The sequence below is a fragment of the Anser anser genome (assembly GCF_964211835.1).
Source record: "Anser anser genome assembly, chromosome: 22".
In the NCBI taxonomy this organism is placed as follows: domain Eukaryota; kingdom Metazoa; phylum Chordata; class Aves; order Anseriformes; family Anatidae; genus Anser; species Anser anser.
This window is the reverse complement of record NC_139743.1, coordinates 6,337,358-6,359,594: the sequence shown is the minus strand read 5'-3', so window position 1 is coordinate 6,359,594 and position 22,237 is coordinate 6,337,358. Positions and strand designations below refer to the sequence as shown.

The following is a 22,237-nucleotide window of genomic DNA, read 5'->3' as shown; positions in this document are numbered from 1 at the left end:
GTGAACATCTTTCTCTTCTTCCCTGAACGCACGCTTACTTGCACTGCTACTTGACCTAGTCTGGGGGAGTCCATTGCAGCCTCGGGCTCGAGCAGTTTCTCTGTTTTTTCACTCTAAAAATCCTCTCTGCTGGTGCCCAGATGCATCAAGGCCGCCCCAGAGGAAGGGACTGGCAGGTAGTTTTCTTCATTTTTGAGATATTCTTGCTGACCTACTTTCTGTTCTTGCATTATACATTGATAAACAGCAAAGCTCAGCCTCCTGGTTTGTGCATGTCTGAGAAGACCAAATGGCGTAAATCCTTCTCTGAGGCTTGTCAGGGCTCCCAGCACCTGAGCTGAGTTCAGACTGTGGTCCAGGCTGAGATCCTTTTTTTTTTTTTTTTTTTTTCTCCAAGTCTTTATTCAGTGCTCTGTTGCTGATTCCCTCTTAAACTGCATGCCCTATTTTTTCTGAGACTATGTCCTGCGGAGTGCGAGGTTAGGAGATTTGGGCATTGATTCCAGGAGGGATTTCTGTAACATGGGGCACGTCAGGACGCTGCCTTGGAGCACATCCCAAACCTTCACGCTGCCTCGCAATTTTCCAGCTCCTTGCCTGATTCTTTGACCTGTGCCACTCAGTGGTTTGCCTCCCTTGCTCCCAGAAGCCCAGCCCAGTTCTGAGGCATTTATTATCCAACAAATACTCTGCCACCGTACAGAAATCTCCTGTGAACCTGTGGATATGTGCTGCATAGTCTGGTCACTGTCAGAGTGCCAGAAATTTTGTGGTGTCTACATATTTAGTTCCCATAGACTGAATTTGTCTCCTGCCGCTCCCGAAGAACGTGCCTCAATCTGCCCAAAATGGTAGCTTGAGCAGGTTGTTGGGCCCCGAAGGCTCAGGATGTGGAGAGCTTAGGGCATGGAAAAAACCTGCCTGCAAGTAGTGGGAGGGAGCACTGCTTTGAGAAAGGGGAAAACCGAGTGGCAAAGCAGGGATGGCAAGAGTGGCTTGGGAGAACTTTGGAGGCAAAGAAAATTAAATGATGGGGTCAGGGGGTATCAGGGTGCCACTGAGAATTTGCTGGAAGAAAAAGGAAATTACTACCTTGCAGAATTGAGGGCATATAAAGAGCTAAACATGTACAGTGAACCAGAGCACATGTAGGTTAGATACTTGAAGTCCTAACTGATGGTTTTCTGCTGTCTTTATCTTCATGCTTATCAGGACTGAGACCTTTTTGCAGCCTGCCAGCCTCCTTATGGAAAGTGTTAAAAGCCACGTGAGAGAGGTGGGTGCAGGAGGCTGGTAATGGGAGTAAGGATTGTGGGCCTGCTGCTTCCTTTCCGCTTCCGAGAACTGCACCAAAAAAAAAAAAAAAAAAAAAAGAACCTCTATCACATGTGAACTGTGCTCTAGACTGCTTCAGGCAAGGGCTGGGAAGTTTTTGTTCTGGTTGCAGAAGGAAATTCCAGTCGAAACCAAGACTGGGTTGGCCTCATTAGAGCAGGACACAGGTGGCAAAACATCTCCTTTCCTGAGATTCCTTGAGTGAGTATTGGGGTCTGCTATTTAATGCATCCAGCCAGTTTTCATGATCCAATGATTGTGCTGTCTTCTCCAACAACCTGCTTTAGTGATGCCCTGTTCTCTCTTCTTGTTTTTCTCTCTGACATCCTCACTCTGCTGCTGCTCAGCACTTCAGTACTGATGAGAGTACTATTTTATTACATTTTGAGCTGAAAGGAATTTGCAGTTTGGTGCTCAGGAATGTAGAGACACCCCATTAAATAGTAATTGGTGGAACTGACTGATGTTGTTCAAATTGTGATTTTTTTATTTTTGGGGTGTGTATAAAAATCGTATATTTTTAATTTATTTTACAAACTTTAAATATTTATTTTTTCAAAACAGCTGAAATTAACAAGTAACTGACACACTCTTGCTGATCAGCTTTTCTGGCTGCTCCAGTAAAGGGCAGGTGGAACTTCCCATTGGAAAGCCTGAGTTCTGCTCCAGTACACTGGGCCAGAGAGAGTTGCTGTCTGGGAGCTATTTGTGTGGGTTCTGTGAAATACACTGTGGGCTTTTGTCTTTTCTGTGATAGTGCTTCCACGTGAATAGGAAATGGTGCTGCTGTTAGTGTGATTGCATCCCGTTGGGTGACAATGTCATTATCAAAACTAGAACAAGTCTTGGAGATAGCTCCTTCTCACAGCAGGGTATTTGTGTTGTATTTTCCAGGTGTAGCCAGAAGACTTCAACCTTCCGAGCCAGCGTTTTGGCTTTGAGGCTAAAATAACACACGGGAAAATCTATACGCTGCTAGAAGCATTCCTAACTGCATTAGATCTTCCTTATCAGTCTAAGCCTGCCTTTGGAATTGTGCCATGGATTCTCAGGCTTGCGTTCAGGTTTGCTCAGTTTCGTGCTTGTTTTGTGTGATGCATGGTGTGTCTATCAAGCTGGCTGATGAGTGTTTTCACTGGTAAACAAAATTAGTAGAACATAGAATCCGTTTATAGAGGAGGACTGTAGCTATTTGCAAATGTAATGATATGCAGATCATTAATGCAAATGCCTTAATGCCCCAAGGAAAAAAAGTATGGGAACAGGAGAAAAAAATGAAACATTTTATTCTGAGATAGCACCAAGAGGAAGGTTGGTTTTGTTATTGTATTATTGCAGTCAGTCTGGGACTCTGAAGTTTAAATGCTAAGATTTGGTTTAGTCCAGATTTATTGGCCTGACTGTTCCTTTTGCTCCCCCATTCTGCATTTTTCTCTTGCCTTCTACTGAAGCTATAGCACCTGACTTTACATCTGTTGTTTGTACAACAGCTACAACAATGGAGCCCTCTTTGCCCAGAGGAGACTAAAGAAACCTTTCTGGTTTGTGCAGGATTAAGAAGGTGTCTATATCTTAAAGTAACTGAAAGGGTTGTAGTTGGAATGATACTTCCTAAAGGATTAGAACAAGGTCCTGTGAGGTTACCATTCTCCTTACCATACTTCACATGCACAGCTGGACACAGGTAATGGAGTATGCTGATGTTGCTGACCTTTTCTGTCAAAAGAGAAGATTTTTGTCCACTGTCCTACTGTATGCCTGCCTTGTGTGGCATTTCATTTCTTCCCATTCTGCAGAATTGTGCGGGAAGAGGACCTTGTGCTGCGGTGCTGCAGCAGCTTGTGAAATTATTTAGGGTAAGAGGATGCTGCTATCATCGGCAGGCAAAGGCTTTTGATACTTTGAAGTACTGAAGTGCTTCCTGCTTGCACGTTGGCACCCATATGTTCCAACAGCATAGCACAATGTGGGGAAAAGAAGGGACTGCAAAGCTCTGCCTAGAAAGGGAAATCAGGTGAGAAGGTTTTGCTGAGCAAGCTGCATAAGGGCAGGAGAAAAACTGATATTGCCAAACGAGCCCATGTGTGATCATGGGCCAGCCATGAAGGTATGGGGGTCAGTGGTGGGGTGAGGCTGCGTAACCTGGTCATTAAAGCAGGAAACAGGAAGCTAAGGGCCCTCACCTCAAGGCCAGATTTAATCTGTGGCCTTGAGCAAATCCCTTCACCTCGGTCTACCTGTGCCTCCACTCTGCCTCTTGGGTGGGGGGACCTGGTACTGCGTGGGCTCAGGTGTTAAAGGGCTGCATCAGTTTATGGATGGATACGTACCCAGTACCTACTGAAAGCAGAAGGAGGTGACACCAGAGGAATATTCAAAACCTGAATGCATTTTGCATATGCTTGTGTGCAGAATTGACCCTATGTGTCTCTGGTCTTTCAAATTCTGCTTTTATGGCCCCCACAGTAATTGAGAGGAAAAATACCCTGCTTAATATTCTGCTACAGATTAGGAGCAATCGTGGTATTTTGAATCAACTCAAATATGCTGCTGTGTTTAAGATACTTGCTAATACTTTGCTGTGATTTTTTTTTTTTATAATTATTTTAGGTTTTGGTTCCTCTAAAAATGCAGCTTTATTTCTTGCTTTCAGAGAATGAAAGAGGCTACTCTGACATATAGGAGAAAGCACATTTCTTTATAAATTGAAATAAGCTTTCTGCTTTTCTGAGGTTGTGTGAAATTCTTATTTCTGCTTCAGAAACAGTTTTATGCCTGTGCCTTCTGTATGTTGTGCTGATGGGTGTCATTTCTTAGAGAAACAACTAGTCTGATACTAGTTGCGTGCTGTTGCTCCGAGATGCTGGGAAAGGGTGGTAACGTCTGTGGTTGGTGAGAAAAAGGCTATTTATAGAACAAACAGCTCCTGTCATTCCTCGTGTGGCGTACATCAGGATGCGTGTAGGAGGAGGAAGGAGCGATGTCAAAGCGCTGGGAGTTGCTCTGCAGCGAGCAGCCCAAGCCCCACCAAGCACCTTTCTCCCCGGCTCCCCGGGTGGGGAGAACAGTTACACGCAGGAGCTGAGAACATAATCCAGGCAAATGGAGTGCGGTTACGTGCAGCCAACTGAGAACATCTGTCGGGGTTGTGCTGCTTAGTGCATGGCTTGGTTTTTAATGTAATGAAATTTCTGGCATAAAACTTGTTTTATTAAAAACAACAACAACAAAACAATAAGCACAACAACAACAACAAAAAAAACTCCCTCTTGAGATGGCTTTGTTTGAAGTCTTCTGACAAAAAGTGGACATCCCATCATCTTCCTTTGCTTGCCACGCGTGAGGGTTGAGAGAGAGTTCTGCTTCCCTCAGCCTCCCAGCTATTGTTCTGCTGATCCTACATAGAAAAGCCTCTAGAAAGGCTTGAGAATATAAAATGTCTTGGTTTTAGAATGAAAACTGTACTTCCCAAACTGCTTTTAATCAAGGACTGTTTACCCTGGAAGCAATAACTAGCTGCTGTAGAGGTACTGTGAGCATCCTGGGTACATGAATGATCAGAATTTAGTAGCTGGTGTACTGTTAGGGGCTGAAGGCCATGTGTCGTGCCATTGGAATGGAAATGATCACGCCACTCCTTACTGGGTCACATATGTAGCCTTTCACCTCATTCTTACTGGGATTTTATGACTATATTGATAGCTTCTGACATCGCCACTTTTATGTAGAGGGATATATTTGTCTCTTTAAATGAAATATATGTGTATAGTGTTCACTCTCTGATGCAATCAGAACGGCTCCTTATCCACAATCTGCTGTTATCATCGGATGATTGTATCTAGACAAGAATGCTCTGAAGCTGAATCTATACAAGCATGAAAGAAAAAGACAAAGGACATTACAGTACAAGTAATTTCCTGTTTTGATCATTCAACCGTATATAATAACAAGGAAAATGTTATGGAAGTTGCAGACAAAATTTAATTCTCATCAGACCAGCAAGCTTATCTCTTAATTACGAGTATAGCAAATATCTTTTTTTTTTTTTTTTTTTTAATAGGAAGCGTTTCTGATAATAATGGCCTTCTGGAAGCACCGTGCTGAAATTCTGTATTTCTGTATTTCTGAGTGTGGTTAGGGAGAGCCCATCAGCCGTGTCCCTTGTTCTGGAGTTGAGATCCCCATCTCCAGTGCTGGAAGGAAGCTGTTTCTGTTTCCAAAGTAAGTACCATCCAAAGAGCTGGGTTTGGTGTCATTTACTATTGAGGGTGGGCAGGTAATTATGGTATCTTTAGGACCAAGAGCACTCCTGAACTTACTTCATCCTCCATGTGGCGCTGGCAGTTGGCACTGATTTTTAGTCCTTGCCAAAGCACAGACTTGAGCTGATGACCTGGTTTCAGCTTACCTTGAAGTAAGCAACCTCTGTGACCTTCAGGCAATTACATGACTCAGGTTGCTGGCTCTCCTGTCCACGGGATGTAGAACTAGGGGTGCTTTTGTTATGTTCCGTACAAGGGCTGCTGTTGGAATTGCATTATTCACTCTGCCTTCCACCCTGTCTGATTTCACGGTTGTTTGTTTTTTTATTATTATTATTACTTTATTTAAAGAAGTGGCTGATGATGTGTGGCAGGAGCACATGGATATCTGTATGTGATATCAGCAGTTACCGATTCATTCTCCTCAGAGCATCGGATGTTTTAATTAGAGCCAAAGCCAGTGTTTTTATATAGTCTGTAGCTTCTAGTTAAAAGTAGTGACTCACTGTAGTTGGTTACTGCATGCAATACAGTCTATTTATGTGTAGTATCCTCTCTGTTCAGTGTAATCCACGTGCTCTTCAAGACACCATGGAGGAAAGAGTAAGTGTCCATCAAACAAGCAGTGAGAGGGGACAAGGGCCGATGAGGCTTGCAGGTACGGTATACGAGGCAGCAGGGTACAGACAGATCAGGATGACAGAAATAAGGGTACCTGTTGGGGGGACGGGTTGAGCAGGGCAAAGAAGACAGAGATGAAATGGGAGGAGTGAGGGAGAGGGGGAAAGCAAGGCAAGCTTGTGGAGCGGGTCAGAATTGGTACCATATCCCAAGGTTTAGTCTGCAGAGAGCTTTCTGCATCTCTCTTGCTTTTATCGTGTCACAGAAATCTAATTCTGAAGTCCTTATTAAGCATCACGTATGTCTTTTATGGCCAAATGCTTCTAGAGCTCGACAGGCACCAGACACCAAACAGAGAGCTGTTCTGCTGCAGGGATTTTATGTTTCTGCTAAATCAAGAACTTCAGATCCTTGGGGTGAAAGTGCAATATTTGCCCCTGCACATGAAGTATTAAGTAATAAGTATTAAGTATTGCGTTCTACCTGGCAGTTACTGTGCAACTTTAACATAGCTTTGTGCTGCTGGTTTTGTTTGTTTGTTTTCCTAAGAGAATTGATGTATGTCTGAAGAGTCTCACAGTAACCAGGGAAAAGGGGTAAGTGATGGACACACATACACTATTTGTAGATAAATGAAAGGGAATTTTCAGAGCAATGAAGTAGTTTAGGACGGATCAGTTTGTTGGTAGAATATTAAGAAGAATCCATGCCAGAAATGGAATATCACAGGGTTATGGGATTCCTTTTTTTCATACAACTCATGGCTCTTCTGATGAAAGTTTTGTTCTCCCTTGACTTTTCATCAGTCCCCAGCTGGGACCCTGAAGAACTCCCTGTCGTGAAATCTCAGGACAGAACGCCTGGTCTGTGACAGGGGCTTTCCAAGGTGAATAATGAACAGTAACACCATCAGATGACAACAAGTGCATGCAGCCAGCATGATGGGAGAGCACAGAACCAGCGACACGGTATCTCTAACTCTTCAGATCTGTATTGCCTGAAAAACCTCTGTGAACAGAGGCGCCTGCTCTTGCCTCCTGCACCAGCGGGAAGCGCCTCTCCCCTCCCAGCTCTCTGCGGGAATACAGAGAGGACAGCGCTATCTGCCGGCCCTGCAGAGCACTGCTGGTGTTTGCCAGGTCTTCACAGCAGAGCGCTAGGGATATTTTATCTCCTGCCCACAGCTCGCATCTGCTCACACGCATTTTCCTTGGTATTTCTCCATGTAGCCTCTGCTTTCCTGTGCAGAATTTGGCCTCTGGATGAAAACCTATGATTATTCTAAAACTGTTTTTTGTTGTTCTTGTTTGGTTGGTTTTGCTTTTTTTTTTTTAATTTTTATTTATCTATTTATTAAGTTAATAAAACAACTACTGAAGTTCAGCAAGCTGTAGCACAATATCGAGCCAGGAGAAGGTGCTTACTTGGATGCTGAAGTACAAGCAATGAGTTCCCTTTGAAAAACAGTGGTTTTGAAAACGAAAGTGATTTTTTTACAGATTAAAAGCTCTGTATAACTTGCATTATTTTACCCAGCCCCTATGAATTTGACCCAGGAGATGTTTCTTACTGTCTGAAGACAAAACATCTTTCAAATTTGTCAAAAGACCTTTCAGATGTGCCATATTGAAGCTGGAAAAACTGTTTCTCCTTTTTTTGTGTGTGATGTCTAATGTATTATGTGTATTGTTCTTTTAGATGAACTATGATGACAGTTGTGTTACTAGGAAGGGGAAGGTGGAAACCTACAGATAGAAGGTATATATACACAACATGACCAAAAACCAAGAAAGTTTCTTTCACAATGGACATGTGACTGCAAGATAGTAAGTATATCCAACCAAATGTCTGCTGTACAAGAAAAAAAAAAAAAGTCTCTTGGAATCCTTTGTATTCCCTGGACTTCTGTGTAAACAAACCACACTTGAGAGGTAGCCCAGAGGTGTCTTCTAGGAGACTTGAAAATGAACTTAAAGCTGCATTCCCCTCGTTTATTAATGGCTGTGACGAGCTTCAGCCTTGCTCACCATTTAAGGAAAACCGCAGCAGCCAGCCCTTCAATTCAGCAAAGGTAAGGTGCTAACACTTGCTGAACAAGATTTTTTTTTTTTTTTTCAGAAATACAGTCATTGCACGGTGCTACAATAATTGATGCTTTGGTGTATTTTACTAGCAGTAAAAGTTTAGAAATTAAATGAGCAAATGTGAATGAATGTGTGTGGCAATCTGACGCTAATGGATTTTCAGCTGCTGCTGAAGTGAATGGGCTGAGGAGAGGCCTAAAAGCGTATTTGTGAAAGTGCCACCTCATTAGATTCCAGATTGGTAAAACAGCAGTTCAGTTACAGCACACAAAGGCTTGCTTATGTGCATATGCACTACTTGATTTTATTGGCATTGAGTCTCAGAAAACAATATCTCAAAAGTACCTGGAGCAACACCAGGGCTTAGAATTTCCAGGATGTATACCGTAACACACCTCCAAATATGGCTTGCACTAAAGGTCTGAAAAAATGTTTATTTAGTTGCTGACCACAGAGTTAGCAATGTGCAGGAATGTCTCTCAGTGCCAATTTCTCAGACAGAGAGGACAATTTTCAGCCCAGCCTTCAGAGTGCACCTGCTGCTTAAAGGGATCCAAGTCCCCAGACCCTGCCAGTCCTCTGTGCATGCGCAGGCTTTGGCTTATGCAATGCTGTTGTATGTTTGAGAAAGCATTTCTCTGACAGGGAGCACCACTCTGGAAAGCATTACGAGGTCACAAACAGCTCAGGCAGCCGGCTTGCCAGAGCAGTTGGTTCTTGTTCACAGATAGAAGGACTCTCTGTATCCTGTCCTCCTCATTCTTTGTCCTGAAAGGAAAATAATTCTCAGAGCCAACAATAAATAGAGGCGTGTTGAACAGCCTGTGTTTTCTCTGGGAGGTAAGGATGGCAAAGGGATCGGGTCTTGTGTGTCTTAACTGAAAAGAGAAGGGAGAGCAGTTGGTGTTAAAGGGCCAGAGTATTGCCCATCCAGAGGCCTTGGAAATCAGCTGGTCTCTTCTGCAGGCACGAACAGACCTACATAAAGCTCTGCGAGTAGTAGTAAATCAAGAACATTCACAATCCTATACATTGGAAAGATGTTTTGCAGAGTGTATGGGACAGAAAATGGAGTGGTTGTTCAGTATGGAGCATAGCTGTCAGGAATCGTAGGGGTATGTGTGTTGGGAACCCGAATCTGCTACATTAATGGGGAAATAGATCAGAAAAAAAGGCTGGAAAGCAAATGCAGGCAGGTGTTTATAACGGAGAGCAGGTCAGGCTGCACAGTTACTCTGGGTACCTGCGTTGTGAGAGCACCGACAGGGACCTCCCTTGTGTATGGGGTGGGTGTCTGGGAGGAGCACACAGCTGGGGCTGGGCGCACCTGAAACTGCACTGGGAGCTCTGCATCGCCTGGAAATGTAGGTCTGCAGATGGAAAGGTGTATGAGGAGTATCGCTGTCTGCTGCTTACAGTAACTGGGGCCAGATGTCAGTACGTACATGGCGAATACGTTTAAAATCTTGCATGGGATAAAGAGAGAATTGAAATTGTCCTGTAAAGGCAACTAGAGAAGTCTGCCCTTACAGTGGATTTCTGTAGAGTGTTTTTTCAGTGCTTGGGAAGGATGCCTTCATGTAATTCAGCATTTTTAAATCAGTCTTATCAGCATTATCCTGTGTGACTTTGCTGCAAACCATTTCTAGTTTGGTACCAGCTCGAGGCTGCTCTCGGGGAGCAGCAGTGAGCAAGCGTGAAGGGTGATCCCTTGCTTTTTGTGCTCCTTCCTCCAGCACTTGTTGTGCATCGGGAGCTTGCACTGCTGCTGTTGGCTTACTGCACAGAGGCTGGGACGACTGACTAGGAGCAAGTGATGCCGGGGTGGGTCTGTGTTGGCTCCTGCCAGACAGGAGAGGCTGTGCAGGGAACAAGCTTTGCTGATGTGTAGCTGCACAGCGAAGAGGAGATTTGCGCTGAAGGGAGCTGATGTGACTGCGATGGCAGAGGAAGCTGCCGCGATGGCTGTCACACGGAGACCAGAGATACAGGTTTTGTGTTCCCACTCCTGTAGCCTGGCTCGGAGACCATAAGAGTGAGGGATTAGTGGGGGCAGGGGTGCTGAATTTATTTTTATCTCCTCATCTTGTTGTGCCTGTGCAAAAGTGCCAGCCTTTTTTTTTTCTGCCTTTTTTTTTTTTTTTGCCTGTGAAGCATTAACTGGGTGGGTTGCCATAGCAACTCCTGCACGGTAAGTTGGGCTGCTTCTTGCAGAGAGATTTCTCCCTCACCATTCAGTCCCCTTCAGCGTTTCCCCTGCAGCAGCAAAATGGCTGAGGGCCTTCTGGTGCCGAGGACCCTGCACCCTGCGGGTCACGCCTGTCCCCAGCCTGCTCTCTGGAAGTGTCAGGGCAGGAAGGAGCGGCTGTGCATCCTTGGCTTGGGTGGGTTGTGGAGGATACGTGCTCTCCACCCCTTTCACAGCATGGAGAATTCAAAGAGGCTTCCAGTACGACATCCCGTGTATTTGCAGGTTTTTCTGATGAGGTCTGGGCAGTGTTTCTTGTCTGCTCAAGACAGGCACATGGAGATGTTGGAATGGTTCCCAGCTAAGCCCACATTGCAGTAAGAGTGAAAGTATCTTATCCTTTCATTCTCAAAACGTGCAGTATAGCTGAAAAAAAGTCCAGGGAACAAGTTCTGGCAGTTCAATAAACTGGACTGACTACAGGTATTTATTTTAAATCACCTTTGGTTTTGTCTGTAGTACATGAAGCATACTCTAGGTGAAGGAATAAAGTTCAGAGCCAGGTGAGAGAGGGTGTGATCTCCATGTACTTCTCTAGCCTATGACTTTTGGTGTTACAATCCACCTAAATCCAAGCCCAGTTTCACCAATTTTCATCTCTGGGTACAGTTTGTCTCCTTAAATAGTAATTAGAGCTCCAGTCTCACCAGGATGGGTAGTGCGCAGTGCTTGAGGTCTGTACGTGAATGATTCTGAGGGACAAACTCATTAAGGATATTTGTTTGTTACTGTAATTTAAATTGGTTGACAGATGTGTTCTGGAGTGCCTGGGGTTAGAGGAGGAAAGGCTTCTGTTTCTTGCTGGAGGAGCACTGAGGCACCTGAGAGCAGGGTTGTGCTAAGAAAGGAGAAGAAATGATGAAGGGTCAATTAGTGGCTGCTGACCAAATGACAGAGCTGCAGCTTCCTCATAAGCCTATAGTTCCAGCCCCTATTGTCCCTGGCAGGATTCTCCGTGATAGATGTAATTAGAGCAGCCGTAGCACACGCAGTACAACTCTGCTGATCCGTGTCCTGTGCTTTCTGGCAGTGCACCTGGCTTCCTGAGAACAGATGTGATTTCCACCCCACTTCATGAAACAGGTGGTTGTCAAATGAGATGGCCGTGGACATTGTTCAGTAGTTCCTGGGTCTATAAAAAAACCCTCCATCCGCACTCATCCACCACGCACAGGCTGGATTGTTCCAGAAAAGTTAGGAGCAAATCCCGTGGCTTTGTCTGCCCTTCCTTTTGTTGAGCTGTGAACACAGCACGGGCGATGGGAGAAAACAACTGACTGACTGTAGTAGGCTGTGTCCTTCCATCAGCTCTGGGTATCACAGTTGCTATTTTGTCTTTCTGTAGAGAAAAGTGAAATGTTAGGATTTGGATATTCGTCAGGGCTGGCTTTTAAGGGGGAAATCGGAAGTGTGTTGCTGGCATCTGCAGATGCGTTGCTGGCATCTGCAGGGCAGTGGCTTGTCAGTCTCCCCAGTCACACCTGGCTCCTGGAGATACAGTGAATGGGTCTTAGCTGTGATGAGTTTGGGAGTGCACAGAAACCCAAGCAGCCTAGGAGCAGAGGGGGCAGTGAGTGAAACTTGACCGCCAGCGTACAGGAACCATCATGGCTTTGGTCAGTTGCTGCTCTAATACTTCAGGGCTGCAAAGGTTTCAGCTTCCAACCAGCCGTGGGTTGAAACCAGGCAGAGTACAACGTGTCCAGGGGGTAAAAATGGAGCAGAGCAAGGAGCTGAAAAGATGTCCTTAGCTGGGAATTACCTGGACTTGTTGCATGGCTCCTCGTGCACCTACACCTGATGTTCTCTTCCTGTGCATTTGTGGTTCGGTGCCTGATGCTGCCTGGGAGATGCGGGTGCTGCTTGGACCCTGGCATGCCTCATGTAATTCTGCCATCGCAGAAATGCAGCGTGCAACGGAACCGCTGGAGGGGGTAGCGGGTGCTGAGGAGGCAGTTGCTCAGCACACGGTTATTGGCAGATAGTAATGGAGTGTACTGACATGAGCGTCATCATCATCTCATGATGATGTCTAGGAAAAGCATTCGCTGTCTTTGTTCTGTGCCTGCTTTGCTTACACAGCACAGGGACCAGATTGTACGCATGTGCCCTCAGCACCAAGCCCCCAGCACCAGGCAGGTCTGGACCTCAGCAATGTTGTGCCCTACTGAGAGTGAACGTCCAGCTGACGGGCTCGGGGCTGATGCTCTCTGCTGCCTGCAGTTTTTTCAGTTCGGGTGAGTCTGACCGTCTGCACGCTGCCCGTGTCCAACACTTGCTTCTGGGTTTTGGCACCGAAGTTGCTCACATGTCGTCTGATGGGATGGGTTAGGTTTAATTCAATAGACTGTGCTGTTTATTGAGCTGCCATCAGAGCAGACGCTTTAAAAAGAGGGAGCACATTTAACAAGCACTTCATTTCTCCCTCTCAGTCCACTGTGACCTTCAAAGTTGGAGAAGCCCTTCTGGGCGCGGTGGCTCCAGTCCAAGAAGAGAAAGCCCAGCCCGCTGCTGGCAGCGACCCCCTGGGAATCAGACTGGAACATGAGGAGAGAGGATTTCCCAGTATTTCCAACTGCGACCTTCAGAGCTATACAAATGTTAATATTAACCTCATTAGAGGCGGAGGCCTTTGTGTGACCTCGCACGGAGAACTCTCCCCCTCCCTCAATCCGGATTTATTTCGGAGGCCGGATAAGTGATGCCAACATCGCTAACATCCTCCCTCCGGCTCTAACCGAGCCCCACGTCCGCGCAGCCGGGGCAGGGGGATGCCGGAGCGCCGCCCGCTCCCCTGACTCCACGAGGCGCTGCAGGGGGGGGCGCAGCCGAGCCCCCCGGGGCCGGGAGGAGCCCGGCTGCTCCCCGCGTTGGGGCCGGGGCCGGGAGGAAGGGAGGGGAGGGGAGGGCCCGCGCATGCTTGCCGGGAGCCGGGCCCCCCGCCCGGGCTAGGCAGGGCTCGGCGCAGCCTTTGCCGAGCGAGGGGGGAGGCGGCCGGGGGAGGCCGGAGGGCGAAGCGCCGCCAGCCCCGTCCCGCGGCCACCTGCTGCTGGCTGCTGCCCCGGCCCTGTCCGTGGTGCTGCCGCCGGGCCGCGGGTCCCGCCCCGCGGGGAAAGCGGCGCCCGAAGATCCGGGAGCGCTCGGCGGCATCCACCCGCCCTCGGCTCTCTCCTCCGGGCACGCCGGGGGCATCCTGTTGCACCGGGGACGAGGCGGCGAGAGGAGCCGGAGCGTTTTCCGCCAGAGCCGCTGCCCAGGCTGGGAGATCTGCTCCTCGCTCCCGACAATGGCCGCGCTGCCACGGCTGGTGTGGGTGTCCTCGGCCGTGCTGGTGCTCTGGGGTAGGTGCTCCGTTCCTCGTCGTCTTCAGGTTCTCCTCCAAATCCTCTGCTTCTTTCCTGGAGGATGCTGCTTTCAAGCGCCGCTTCTCCTAGCAGGGCTTCTTGGAGGCTGCCGTGGAGCCCAGCCTTCGGAGCGGATTTTAGTTTTGTTTACGAGAGAAGGAAATAACGTTTAGAGAGTTACTAGGAAAGTAACGGAGTTAATGTGAACAAGGAAAATGTATTCTTGCTAAGTGGATTTACCACAGAAAACGTGTGCTTTTACATGCATGCAAGTTCCTTACTGTTTCCTGTTTGCTGTTGTTCTCAATTTTGCAATGTAATTTAACGTGTAGTTTCCTTAGAGAGGTTGTGCAAACCAATATGCGGTGCGTGTTCAGTGCTAGTTGTCCATGCAGTGTGTGTAAACTAGAGGAAATGTGGAGCTTTTATTGCAGTTTCAGTTTTTCCTCTGAAATCCAGCAAAGGTTTGCTGGTTTTGCAAATACAGCTAAATGTAATATGCACGTATACCTACAGCTCTGGGTACGTGTGTGTACGTGAATGTGGGTGTACATATTTAATGGAACTGGAATAAAACATGATCCAGTATTTTTTTTCTTCCTTTCTCCCAGAAAGCTGTTGCTACCCACGGAGCTGGTAGTATGGGAGAACTGGAATCCTACTGTTCCCCAGGATAGGTCCCGGGATAATTCAGTGCTCAAGATGTGGGGGTTAATGGGATCTCAGAGGCTGGGGAGGAAGGGAGCAGCTAGCAAAATCAGCATCTTCGGTCAGCTACACTCTAGGCTTTGGAGACAGGTTTGGACAGACGTAACCCAGCATTGTTTAGCCCAGGGGACAAATGTCAGCAGGGATTTAGTCTGAGATGCTGTTCTGAAGCATTCGTTTTCACATCAAGTATTCGGCTTCACAGATTGTGATTTTTGTCTTGGTTGGGAGAGCAGTATTTTATAGTTGCCAGTGTTAGCACAAATCTGATTGGAAACATTTTGAACAAGAATGCATATAAAATCAATAACTCCCCCAGCTGCCAAATGTACTCGAGTCCAAGCCCCTTGGTTCCTTGGACTGCTTATGAAACCTAGAAACAGGAAGCGAAACAGGAATCCTACCCCTTTGTTTTGAACACATTGCCAGATTAAAACATCCAGACCTTTTAAATTAGCACAAAGAAGAGCGAGCTGTTCCTCCATGCTTGAATCCTGGGCTTTCTCTCATACCAGACACTGTAATTGCTGCTGAAACAGGAGCATGCTCAGCATGTGCGAGAGAGAATGAACGGTGCCTCTAAAGCAGCATTAATTACTAGGGGGAAAATTAAAGTTGTGGCGAGGCAGATGCTGGAGAGGTGAATCTGCATGAAGTGATCACCCTCTGTTAATTATTATGAATTATTTATGTCTCCGAGAAGGAAGCTTGGTAAAATTTGACATTTGAGACTTATTTGTTGTCAGAGGGTGCTAGTAATGAATCAAAAGGTTTTTCATTGGGGGATGATGGGGTCATAAGTGCTGAGATGTGGATAACTGATACATCTCTTTTTCTCTCTTACATTTCTTCTCACTTCTCCTCCTAGCTGGTTTTTGTTCTGCAGTATGTGTTGAAGTTCCATCAGAGACAGAGGCTGTCCAAGGAAAACACATGAAGCTTCTCTGCATCTCCTGCATGAAAAGGGAAGAGGTGACAGCCAGCACGATGGTGGAATGGTTCTACAGGCCGGAGGGTGGAAAAGATGAACCCGTATGTATGTTTGGTAGCTGAGCCCTTGCTTTCCTAGGTCATCTTGTGTAACATGGGCCAGCGAAGGCATGTAGGAGAAGCCAAAAGGTGCTAGGAGAGTGAGTTTGTCTTGCCACAGGGTCCTTGATGAAGAAGAGAGACCTAAATACAAACAAAAGGTTTATGCCTTGTTTTCATTCAAAGTCTGTAGAAATGCCTAGCAGGCTGCTTCAATGACATGGAGGAGAGACAAGCTTGGAGCTAAATTCAGCTCCAAACTGCAGGTCTGCACCGTTTGTATAGCATTTTCACCCAGAGGTTCCATAGCACTGCTTTTGGGCAGTATCTAAAGTGTTTTTTCCTTGTTTAGCTGTTATCCACACTTGCACGCAGCAGGTACCTGTGTCAGGAAAAGCTGGAATCTGTTGGTGAGCCCAAACATTTGGGGCTGTACATAAGCGTACATGAATGAGAATTTCTAGTTCTTTTCCTTTAATATGTGTTGTCCAATATATGAGGGAATTGAGAAGGGAAATAAAAGTATGGAGTGAGTCCTGGCTGCCTTGGCCAAGTCTTATTTCCTAGGCAACTTCTTAACCCTGAAGCTGTTCTTTGGAGGTTAAATCAGGCTCTGCTAAATCTGTAGAACATAATTTAATTCTTTTTTTTTGCTACAGAGAAAGCAGTAGTGTGCTGTCTGTGGCATGATCTCTGTTGTTTTGGATCCCTGTCAGGAAAGGGTAGAATTAAGTTTTCAGGGTGAATTAAAATGAGAATCTTACACAAGAGGCAACTGGAAATCAAGAAAGAATGGTAAATCTGAGAACAAGGTTTGAGTGCACACATTTCTTTCTAGCTATTTTATCTAAGTGTGAATAATTACATAAGTACCTGCATTTTATTGTGATTAATCAGAGACAGACAAGATAGCAAATAGTCTCTAACTGTCTGAGAACAAAAGGAGCCACACTAGGGAGTGAGGCAGGCATTCGCTTTCAGTGACCCAGGCGATGTATGTGCTGGTGGCAACCCAAAGAAAGGTAATGAGGGTGAGCTGGGGCAGGCAGTGTAATGTTGTGAACTGTGGTCAGCCAGAAACTTGCCAAAGATTAGGCCTGTGAAAGCCACCTAAGATCTGTTCTTCTGACATATTATTTTCACACTGCTCTATTTCTTCTGCAACACTTCGATTTCAGCTGAGTATCCCAGGGCTTACTGAAGATTACTGTTTGTCTTTGCAGTATTTATTTTCTGTGGTACCTTCTGAAGATGATCCAGTGACTGACAGGCTGGTCATTAAGACTACGGGATCCTAATTTTAGTTCCATTGCTGATCTTTTGTGTCATTGTCCCTATGTCTCTCTGCTGTTCTGTGCCTCAGTTTTTCTACTTCCACAATGGGGATAATTCAGTTTTCTCTCTTTTGCAAAGTAGTTTAAGATTTTGAGGTAAAGGATGATAGAATCTGAATACATGTTGTTCCCAAGGAAGTCATATCCCAGACCATACACAGGTGTACCTAGGGAAGAACAGAGTTTCAACCATTTTTTGCATATTCTGTGGTGTTGTCCGAGATATGAGTCGGTGATTAATCTGAGTATCCCTTCATGTTTCCTCACAGATCTACAAGTACAGGAATACAAATGAAGAATTTCCAAGCCGCTTCAGTGGTCGGTTACAGTGGAATGGGAGTAAAGACATGCAGGATGTGTCCATCACTGTGTTAAACGTGACCTTGAACGACTCGGGTATCTACACCTGTAATATCACCCGGGAGTTTGAGTTTGAGATTCACCGGCCTCTCTTCACAAGCTCCAGACAGATCCACCTCACCGTGGTGGAGGAGGGTACGGAGGACTGGCAGACAGTGTGTTGTGTCCTAACGTGCCATGGGCATTGTCTAACAGGGACATAATTTTGTATTGCATGGCAGGAGAGGGGTGACTGAGCTCCCAGGTAGCTGTGTCTTTCTTTGCCAACAGCAAGTACTATACAGGGTTCCAGAGGAAAGCCCAGCTTTATTTTTTTTCCTGACTGCAGCCTTGCCTTGGGCACAGAGTGCTTGTGTGAGTGTGGGAAGGTATAAGGATGGAAAGCTGAGGCAATGTCTGGGAACAGCTGGGCAGGCACAAAGTGCAAGCAGAGGTTTCCAGTTTCTCTGCTCAGAGAACCCTCACTTCTCCCCTGGCGGCTCTGGGATGCTACAGCACGGCCTTTGCCAGGATACCCACAGCTTCTCCTTCCTCACTTCCGCCCCCTCCCTCTTTGAACAACTCATTCTCCATTTTGACAGCAGTCTGTTGCTTCTTCCCTCTCCCAGCCCCTCCTTCCCTTTGCATTGCTCCTGTCTTACCACTCCTTTTGGTTTTGCTCACGTCTGTGCTGAGATCCTGGCTTGTTAGAAACCAGTAGGAATCCTGCTGTCCTCTACAGCGAGGGACAAGAGTTTTTAGCCCTCATCTTTTCTTGTTGTGTCTACCCTTTCCTTCTTCTCCACAAGCATCTCTGTTTTGATCTCTCTCAAATCACTGCCGGCACAGCACAGTCAAGTAACAGCAGCGAGTAAGATGTACAAAGGAAGCAGAATGTGAAGGTGAGACAGGCACATGGTGAGCAATCTGTAGGAATGTGTAGGATGCAGAGAATGCAAGACACGTGCAAGCCTGTGCATGCTTGATGCCTGTGGAAACGCAGTGGAATCACTGCCGGCATACATATTCTGCTGGCAGCCTTGCCTGCTCCCTGTCTTTTGACCCATGACAGTGTAGTGGCACTTGGGTCTGTGGCAAGGTGGGTTAGGAAGGATGACAGGAGGGTGGAAAGTTTGAATGGAGCTGCTGTGCTCTGACAGCTGCATGTAAATGATCAGAGATGATTTCATTTTCTCAACAGCTGGAGAAGACTTCACCTCAGTCATCTCTGAAATTATGATGTACATTCTGCTGGTCTTCCTCACCTTGTGGCTACTGATAGAAATGGTCTATTGCTACAGAAAAGTCTCTAAGGCAGAGGAGGCTGCCCAGGAAAATGCGTAAGTGTGACATCCCTTCAGATGTGAGTGGTTCTGCAAGGGTCCTTCAGATGTCTCAGTCCAGGTCAAGCTGCAAGAAGACCAAACCTTGCTCTTGCACGTTTCTAGCTGATGTTTGCTATGTCTGGAATAAGTGCAGTGTTCTGGAGTACCAAAAGAGACAGTGCAGTAGCAAGGTGAGGGATGATGTACAGGGAAGGGAGGGTGGCCAAGGTGGGCAGTATTCCAAAGTGGCCCAGCATGAACCGTGTGGAGATGCTCTCCTGGAAGGCCTGCCCTCAGAGATCTGACTCACAAGTCTGCAGCCTGTGCTACTGTGAAAAAGCAGAGGAAGAGAATGGCAATTCTGGCAGCTGACACACCAGAGATGTTCCAATTTTTACACTGGCCCATTCCCATCTCTAGGAAAGCTGTATGTATAGGATTTAACAGTCGGGAAGGCTCACTGTCTGCTCCTGACTATGCCGAGGAGAATATCCTACTGTGAGCATCTTCTACAGGTGGAATTTGTTACCTTAGGGATACTTACAGTCGTTCAGTATCTCTGAAAGGGTGAATGGGCCTGAAATGTGCACTTGAAGTTAAGCTTTCCTCTTTCCTTCCAACTACAGAACAGACTACCTTGCGATTCCATCAGAAAACAAGGAAAACTGTGCCGTGCCTGTGGAGGAATAGCAGAGAGGATCCAGTGGAACAAACGGCACCAGGGTAGGTGATGAGGGAGCAGTGAATTGCTGCTTGTGCCTGTCAACCCCTCACCCTTACTACAGTTGGTTAGGTGTGTGTGGGGCTGGAGAAATGGCAGAGAGGAGATTCCTGGAGTCTGGCTTTGCCCCTTCTCTGGAGCTTCTCCAGTGACCTTAAAAGCAATTCAGGTATCTTTGGATGGTGGGTATACTAATTATTTTAAACCCCAAACCAAGGCACATATTTAGACCATGATTTCATTATTCCTCCTTTGTGCGTTCCTGTGGAGTCGGGGACAGTCACTGTCCCCTGCAGATGGGGAACAGGAGGAATAAATGGCACTGTCTCCAAAGGATACGTCTCCTAGGAAGGACTTTGTGTGCAAAAGTCTGTCATCTAGGTCTTCTAAAGACTTGTTCGTGTCCCGTCAGGTATCACGCTAAATGTATCACGATCCTCACTTCAGTACCTTCAAATGACTTGCACTCCAAGGGAATTCTCTCGCTTGCAGGGGCTCTGAAGACAGAAGGACCATGTCATGCCAGCCAGGTTTGAGGGGGAGCTCTACGCCGTCGGGAGGAAATACGGGGAAGTGTAAATTCTCTTCCATTTGCCTTGGACTCTGTACAGCCTTGACTTTGGCCTCATGACTCCATTCTGAGCTGCCAGCCCATTTGTTAATGGACTCTCCTTTTGAAGCATGCTGAGCAAAGGGCACAGGGGTGTGGGCAGCACGGCTCCTTCCCCAGTTTCAGTCCCCTCATCACGTTAATGGCTTTGTAAATGTTAGTGTCATTCCTTAGCTGCTGTCACCACCACTTTTATTTGCAAAATATGCTAGTTCTCCATTGCAGAGGTAAAGGTTGTATGTATCATGTTGTTCTGACCTGCAGGACTGGGAACGAGGTCGTTTAGGGTGATGTTCCACCATTTGTTACAGCCCCAGCATTTATTATAGGTGATAAACAGAAGGAGTTCAATTATTTGAGTTATTGCTCGGTAAGTTGCTCTGGACTTTGGGCTACCAGTGCAGATGTAGAGTATGAGGTATGAAGACTATAAACGCATTGGAATTGATGAAAAATGTGTAGTAGGAAGAATGAGTCCCTGTGCCATGTTCACACTTGCTTCTGAAGGAGGGAGCTGAGAACATAAATCCTGAAGTACTCCTAATTCGGGAGGCTGTATGATACAAGAATCCCCCGTACCCTCCGTTCCACTTAGCACGTGTCAAAATTCTTAGTTCCTTCCATTTCCCTTGTGTAGCAGGTTTACTCCTCAAGCATGCAGAGACACAGTGGTAGGAATAACCTGTGGAGCCGTGTTCAGCAACAACAGGCAAGCCAGTCAGACAAGGTATGCCTTTAACCTGTTTCTGGGGAAAACCCTGAAAGGATGACAGCTGGCGGCAAACAAGCATGCCAAGTAAATAGGCTGCGTAGTCCTCACAGTAAAAGGACCGACAGCTTTGTAAAATGATAGTACTTGTAACTGTGATGGTCTTCTCATGCTATCGTGCAGCACCACCTAGAGGAATATGGAAAGTGGTTACTTTTTCCTAGTTTTGTAGTAATTATGTATTACGTGATGATTAGTCTCAATATTCATTGTAAATGACCCACTACTGCACAGGAATTACACTGTAAATTCAGTGTATGCAAACTGACCTTTTAAATTTTAGTGGTTTAAACAGAATAAAATCAGTTTTCTGGCCTCAAACATAGATATTTGAGCTCAATAACCAGGACTATGAGGAAACAAATGGTAGAAACATTGGCCGGGGTAGAATTGTACTTAAAGTGGGAGAATGTTTTCTTTTCATATAGTAGATGGTGTTACACCCCTGCTGCAATGGAGCCTGTACTGCTTGCAGGAGCTGACAAATTTTGCTACACTGACCGCTTTTAAATATTCCAAAATGCTTGTGAATCAAAAGCATGCTTCCTACATATGGAATTTCCCCTGCTTATGTTCTGCTGCAGTTTATGTGTTGCTAAAAATCACAGAAATTGTTCCATTTGTCAGTCAAGCCCAAGCCAGATTTCTAACTGGCAGTTATTCAAAAATGCCTTTTTTAGAGCAGTGTCAACTTCAGTAAACTACTAGGATCCAGTCTTCACTGTAGGATCTTTCTCAAGTCCAGAGCTGAGTCTGGCGACGTGAGCACATTTTCCAGATGAAGCACGCTTGTAGTCTGGGCACTGGTTCCTTAAAACATAATGTCCAAAAAAATAGCTGCTCTTCCAGTTTTGATGGATATCTTAGTTTTCCCTAGGCCAACTTGCCTGGCCTTAAGGCACTTTTGGGCATAATCCTAACTCTGGATCCGCAGCAACAGATGAGTGACTAGAAAATAACTACAGAGTTTCCATTGCTGACCATGGCAATAATGCTCAGAGTGATTTTTTTAGGTAAGGTTACATAAACCTCTCTCTCACTTCAGCTCTGTTCCTCCCAGTCCTTGTGAAGTAATGATAACCTTCTGATGTTATAATGTGAAGTCAAAAAAGGAGTAAATTGAAAACTTCTTGAGAGCTACCTCAGTTGGTAAAGAAGGGCCGTCCTTTAGTCCTGCACCTTCAGGTATCTTAAGTGCATCTTCTTAAGATGCCTTTTGGACAAATCTTTCAATCTCCTGCATACAGATATGACTATTGCCCTGTGTTGTTCTAGGCAGGGGAAAATGGTGTCTAAATTCTGCTCAAGATTCCCATAGTGGATTTAAAAAAAAAAAAAAAGGAAAAAAAAAAGTTTTTTTCAAGGGCGGTGTTAAAGGCAGGCTGTGCCCGGGGAGAGATGGTCCTGGTTGGTATCTGAAAAGACCCTCTCTGTGTATTTGGCAATGACAGAAGACATTTTAGAATAGGCAAGACAATAAAAAGAACAAAGCACTCATGAGTCATGCT

General features: G+C 46.0%; 1 protein-coding gene across 8 annotated transcripts in view; it reads left to right on the top strand.

Annotated features, from left to right (window-relative positions):
- The window catches only part of SCN3B (sodium voltage-gated channel beta subunit 3), a 47,451-nt gene extending 25,224 nt beyond the window's left edge, over positions 1-22,227 (top strand). For 2 of the 8 annotated variants that reach the window (XM_083808739.1, XM_083808738.1), the window contains 9 exons: positions 2,230-2,399; positions 5,396-5,556; positions 6,162-7,186; positions 7,917-8,289; positions 15,471-15,634; positions 17,235-17,460; positions 18,506-18,644; positions 19,256-19,352; positions 19,843-22,227. In XM_083808739.1, coding sequence (XP_083664865.1) covers positions 15,536-15,634; positions 17,235-17,460; positions 18,506-18,644; positions 19,256-19,319 — 528 coding nt within the window. In that variant the 5' untranslated portion in view covers positions 2,230-2,399; positions 5,396-5,556; positions 6,162-7,186; positions 7,917-8,289; positions 15,471-15,535 and the 3' untranslated portion in view covers positions 19,320-19,352; positions 19,843-22,227. Of the gene's footprint in view, positions 1-1,260; positions 1,277-1,398; positions 1,537-2,229; positions 2,400-5,395; positions 5,557-6,161; positions 7,187-7,916; positions 8,290-13,371; positions 13,892-15,470; positions 15,635-17,234; positions 17,461-18,505; positions 18,645-19,255; positions 19,353-19,762 lie in introns of those variants that run through there. The other 6 variants (XM_083808741.1, XM_083808740.1, XM_083808742.1 and 3 more) reach the window with 6 other exon arrangements.
- The last annotated feature ends 10 nt before the right edge of the window (positions 22,228-22,237 follow it).